Here is a 6,000-nt window from a genome sequence, read left to right as displayed (position 1 = left end):
GCTTCGGGTCGGCCGAACATGTGTTCGGCCGACCCGAAGTGCAAAAGGAGTTAAACTCAGCCGATCCAACATCTGGATCAGCTAAGCCGAACCTCTGGCAGGCTACTCGCTGCTGTTCGGCCTATTTTCATAGATGCCAAACAGCAGTGAGTGAATAGCCGAATGCCGCTGAGCGTAACCCTGAGCATATGCCTTCGGCTCGACTGAGCCGCTCGGCCGACTTCGGGAGCTGCACAGGCTATAGTGAATAGCCCATACAGCAGCCCTTCAGTTCTACCGAATCGAAGGGGTCCTGTGGCCAAAGCTAGCCGAAGGATCAGCCGAAGCTACAGATAGGTCCTTCGGCAGCTTAGTGAATAGACCCAATATAGTGCTACATCCAATCTTGGAGCCTAGTAAAGGTAGAAATCACTAATGATAGGTCACAGTAAGTAACTGACATATGCAGTAAACCTTTTCAGTTTCAATAAGCTTAGGCTAGTCCATTTCTTAGCCTTTAGCACGGTGATGCCTATGGTATAAAATTGAGTAAAGACTACACTAAGTAAATGCTATGTCATCTTCAATCAGAAATTCAAAATGTATTTTCTTCACAATAAAATCCCATTCAATGAATCTAAGGACAACTATCAATATTTTACCATTTTCTGGAGTCTTACTGATCGCTTACCTGCTCCAGGGAACAAATTCTGCATCAATTCAATTTCATAGCCATTGACCTGGATGGATACAGTACATTTATTACAGTATATATATACATACATCAGTGAGTTGTCAACTGGTTTAAAAACTGATAAATGTAGACAGAATGTTATAGCATTTTAGGATGTCAAGACAACAATGTGACAAAGACCTTAAACCAATGCACATACACAGTATATCATCTTACATTCATTAGTTATACAAGCTCAGTAATAAATATACCGCACACCAGCACATCTTGAGATGTAAGATACCTCAATCCTTGGGTTGGTTGCTATAGGTTATAGGCAACTCAGTAATCTTCGTGTCTAGGGATATTTTCATTCACTGCGCCAATCAGCACTTACCGCCCTCTATGGTAACCGATAAAAGCAATGTCCAGACTGTAGATATGATGCTGAGAACTTTTATTGATGAACTTCAGGGAGAGAGGTAGGGGGTTAGGATCATCCAGGCAGATGTAGACTCCTTCAAGTGGCAGAGTGTGGTAGCTGTCTCCATGAAAAAAACACCTGGCACAGCAGCATTTGAGGTAGAAGTCACCAGTCACGTTCATTCTTGTCATCAGTAGTAACCACTGGGCCTCCAGACTCAAACCTCAGAGTAAGCACATGGCTAGTCCCCAGGCTTCAGGCCTAACCATTTCACACAGTCCATAGCAGCCTCCCCACAGGCAGAGCCGGGGGGAGCAAGAGAGAGCTCACATGGTCCACCCCAAGTATTTATTCCCTCCCCCAGCATGCACCACTGGCCATTAACCTCACTGAGTGGTTGGGAAGGCATACCTACTCATAGCAATGTCTCATTGGTTGCTCTGCTCTGTGGCCAGGGTACACCCAGCAGCAGAGAGATGCAAATGATGACAGATTGATTAGGGGAAAACAAATGAACATAGACTACAAATCAGCAGGAAGCATGAGCTGTAGACCCTGAAATTATGTTTGCAATTTTGTAAATACTTTAACTGGGTATAATATTTTTTCCTAAAAAAAAACTTTACACATGAATTGTTGATAATTATGTACATGAGTGTAGTATGTGACATAAATGTAATGTGTGATTTTTAATGATTGGTTTACAATAATGTATGTACTATCTTTATTACATTCCATAACAGAACAGAACACACCTTTGAATGTGTCACACATTGTGACATTATATGATTAACAGTACGTTGTATTTGCCTCACCTCTCCATCCAAATGCAAAATGTTTGCTTGATTGTGATCAGTAACAGTAGATGGCTGGCAGTACACTCTCAACAACTGAGGTAACAAGCCATCAACCCATCTGAAAAATAAAAGGCAACTATAAACTAAAAGCATTCCAATCATTTAAAAGCATATTATCACAAAATCAATTGTTGGTCACACAGAGTGATAATTGTTATAGATCTAAAGGGAAAGATCATTTAAAAATAAGATTGTTTTGGTTTGTAAATTGCAATCATATAGTAGGTAACATTACTATGCTTACAAAAGCAAATATACATTAAAGATTACTGAAAAGTATATTAACTTTGTCATGTTTGGATCATTTTGTCTATATAAAAAATCTTCTGAGCAAAGGTGATTTTTAACAAAAAACACATTAGGGCCCATCCGCATCACTTGTGTTGGGCTGCACCGACCTGCACTTGGGATACACAGATACCAAGTACTATGCTTTGTACAAGTACTGATACTTTTCCACCCCATTTAGAGAAAAACTAGAGAAAAACACGAAAGTTATGAGACAGCTGTAATTTTTAAGAATCATTGGCTATGGGGCTCCTGGGATTTGTGTATCCCTGTTTTAATGTATGATTTGATATATATATATCATTTATTAGGGTATATATATATATACAGTACATATATATATAATGATATTAGGGATGCACCGATACCATTTTTTCAATTTTTCCAGACCAAGTACAAGTACCGATATTTGTCCAAGTACTCGCGGATACAATTACTGATACCTTTTTTTTTTTGTGCCATGTGACAGTTTTTCTAAAACAATACAGACTAATGATTTCAGGACAGTGGTGGAGCGCCAGGGCCCAATCACAGTTGCAAGCGTTGCGACTCTGGTAGTATCAAAAGCAAAAAGTTTCCCAGCACACTGACCAGCAAGCGGTGAGACAAGTTTTTTTGCATGCTGGCTGGTGAGTGTGCTGTGAAACTTTTTGCTGTTACTGTATAAAGCCCTTGCATGTGCACCTTGCTGTAAAACGGGTGACAAATTGATGAGTGCGTTTGCCATTTGTTTTGCTTGCCTAGTAGTATCAACACAAATATGGATACTGGTATCTGAACATCCCTACCTGCAATGTTAAACGCAGTCCCAATGCAAGGACAAGACAAATTGGATTGATACCAATTATCCTAATTCACACCAACATACTGCATTGGTTTGCACTGGTCGAGAATGGAACATGCTGCATGTATATGTGTTGCAATGCACTATGATGTCTAATAAGGAATAAAATAAAATAGTTTGCCTGCTGTTGTGAATAAAACTCATATCAACAGAACACAAAGTGCTAAAAAAAATTAAAGGCATGTCAACGCAAGCTTAGCACACATTAATAGATGCTGAATGCAATGCAATTGGTGTGAATTCAGCCTTCAAAAAAACATTTAAAAAGAAACTGTAATGTAGGTGTTCCATCAAGTGCTACTTTAATTATGAGTGACATGTATTTGCACTGTTTTATTCTGAATCAATAAATGAAATGGCCTTGTGAATCAACTCAATATGCCTGACTTTGACATAATGAAATCCTAACATATTTCATTTCTTGCATTCATTGCTTATAAAATAATATGAAGAAACAAAGAAAATGCACAGGAAATTAGTTGAGTAAAACTGAATTCATATTCTGTAAAGCGTGTATACTTTTTTTTCAGAGTGATATTGTTGTTGAATATTCTCTAGAACTCTGATTATTTAGCACCTAAAAGCTCATTTTAAGGCATAAAAAAATAATTCCGGGTTTGCAAATATATCTCATATTTTTGCTCTCTACGTTTCCCCTTTGAGATCTATTAGTAAGGGTCCAGTTTATTTAAATCCTCTTGTTTATGTAAAGCCATCCTGCAAACACAAGGACAGTCTGTGATTTTTAGGGTTTATTTACTATAGGCAAATAGGCTTTTCCCTTTGCAAAGAAATTTGCACTTTTGCAAAGGAATTTGTTTCTTAGCTTAGTGAAAGAGGTGAAGCTTTCCTGACTTCCATCGTCCAATCACGTGCAAGCAAAAATACTGTTTTTTATTTTCCTGGAACGTGATTGAGTATTCTTTGCAATGAGATGTTTAGTACTTTCACTAAGCTAAGAGAATTTCCTTCTAAAGTGCAAATTCCCTTGTAAAGTGAACAGCCTGTTTGCTTTTAGTAAATCAAGCCCATTGCGAGTGAATTCACAACTAAGGTATGTCAACATCTTTTTGGCTGTGCAAAGCTTGCTCACTATTGGTTGAGAAAAAGCTGGTGACCCCAACTTTCTGCAGAGTCTCTACTTTGTTTCTGTGAATGTGCTTTCTGAGACTGCGAAGGCATTTTCAGCATAAAAATAAAACATTTTATGACTGCTAACGCTGGAGTAAATAAAGTAAACTAGGCAATAAAAACCTTTTTACTTGCATCACAAAGTTATAATAATCATAAATCTTCCTTATGATCATTTCTTCCTTGCTAAAGTAATCCTGTGACAAACATGGTAATGCAAACACAACTATTATAAGATACAATAGGAATTAAACTAATTATGAAAACAGCATGTTTAAGTACATAGTAGGTTCCGAGGTTTAAGCCAGGTATACATGGTATATAGATGAAAGTAGTCACTCGCACTCCACAAGTATTAAAGTCAATGCTGTTTATTGACTGTGATGATGTGTGTCACAGTCAATAAACAGCATTGACTTTAATACTTGTGGAGTGCAAGTGACTACTTTCATCTATCTACATTTCACTGAGGCATCCGTTGTCACCACCGCACCCACCCAGTTGAATTTGGGCTTTGTCCGGTCAGGAGTGCGATGGGACAGGAGGATTAAGGTATACATGGTATGGCACTCTTCCCCCTGGGATCCCTCGGTCAGCTGATCAAAGGAGCCGCATGGAAAATTCTCGGGCCATACGGAGCTAATAGCCAGCGGCAGGTGGCTAATATCAGAATACAATATAAACAGCGGGGGGGTCCGCCTATCAATGGTTGTAAGCATTAATGGAGGAATCTGTTGCATTTTCTTAATTCAGCCCACAGGTTGAACGAAGAAAATATAGGTGTGTATACCTGGCTTTAGACAGCTGTTATATTCAAAGCTGACTTTTTGTTTAGTTCCCTTCCCACCCCCTACATCCATACTGGTCTTTAATGTGAAGTGTGACCTCATAGGGGGCAAGCCTATCACTGACTTATCAAAAAAGTCAAGATTTGCATAATACCTCAGCAAGGTTTATCTCTGGATCTGTTGATTGTTTTGACATGGTTTCTACTTATGGCAAATGCTTGCCCAGGATTACTTTGGCAGTGAAAAACTGCCAGCGTAACACTGCATGTGCTGGCACAGAGGACTATATTTTTGTTGCTAACAGCTTGAAAAAGGGTCTTAAGAGACCCAAAACATTGCTTCTTTTTTAGAATACGCACTTTATAGAAACAGCTATTTGCTTTTGCCTCGCAGCACCTATTGAAGCCTTCCCAAAAAGAATATGTAAACAGTTACTATAAGCATGTCCCCAGCCTGCATTTGTCTGTCCTGGCCTCATGATATATTGCTGAAGCACCAGGAGATGTGCTATGGAATTTGCAAGGGTGTAATGACATTGTGGGACTTAAAAGAGGGGCATAATGATCATTGGAAGATGAGATAATGCCAGGGAAGCAAGCAAATCTATGGTATCAGATATTACAAGTAAAGCTGGCTATACACTGAGCGAATTTCAGCCAGTTCTTGATGATCCTGCCGAAATACTATCAGTGGGTGGCCTTGTCTGCTGGCTCCCACCCCACATCCTATGATTGAAAAATAAAAGAAACCAGACAGCAAATCATTAGCCAAACAGTCTCTGCATTCAATCAGATGCAATGGGGCCAGCTATCAAAAAATAATAGCTGCACCAGGAGATTCCTCCATCCGCACTGCCACAGATTTGCTTCAATGTTACAATCCCCTTTTTCTGTAGCTCACCTCCTGTCAAACAGGTCAGTGGGCTTCCTATAACCACTACCTTTCCCTAATTTACCCATTTTGATAAATAATAATTCAAAGGCAGAATTAGATTATCGATGTTCTTATGCAAAGTA

General features: G+C 39.1%; 1 protein-coding gene across 1 annotated transcript in view; it reads right to left on the bottom strand.

The window, feature by feature from the left end:
• The window catches only part of LOC108797154 (dynein beta chain, flagellar outer arm-like), a 337,005-nt gene that overhangs the window by 210,309 nt on the left and 120,696 nt on the right, over positions 1 to 6,000 (bottom strand). The window contains exons 49-50 of the mRNA XM_018568726.1: positions 1,892 to 1,991; positions 671 to 719 (exon numbers count right to left, since the gene is read on the bottom strand). Coding sequence (XP_018424228.1) covers positions 671 to 719; positions 1,892 to 1,991 — 149 coding nt within the window. The remainder of the gene's footprint in view (positions 1 to 670; positions 720 to 1,891; positions 1,992 to 6,000) is intronic.

Source organism: Nanorana parkeri, unplaced genomic scaffold (genome assembly GCF_000935625.1).
Source record: "Nanorana parkeri isolate BGI_ZX_2015 unplaced genomic scaffold, ASM93562v1 scaffold1235, whole genome shotgun sequence".
Taxonomy (NCBI): Eukaryota; Metazoa; Chordata; class Amphibia; order Anura; family Dicroglossidae; genus Nanorana; species Nanorana parkeri.
The sequence above is the reverse complement of the archived record's forward strand: the minus strand, read 5'-3'. Positions and strand labels throughout refer to the sequence as shown.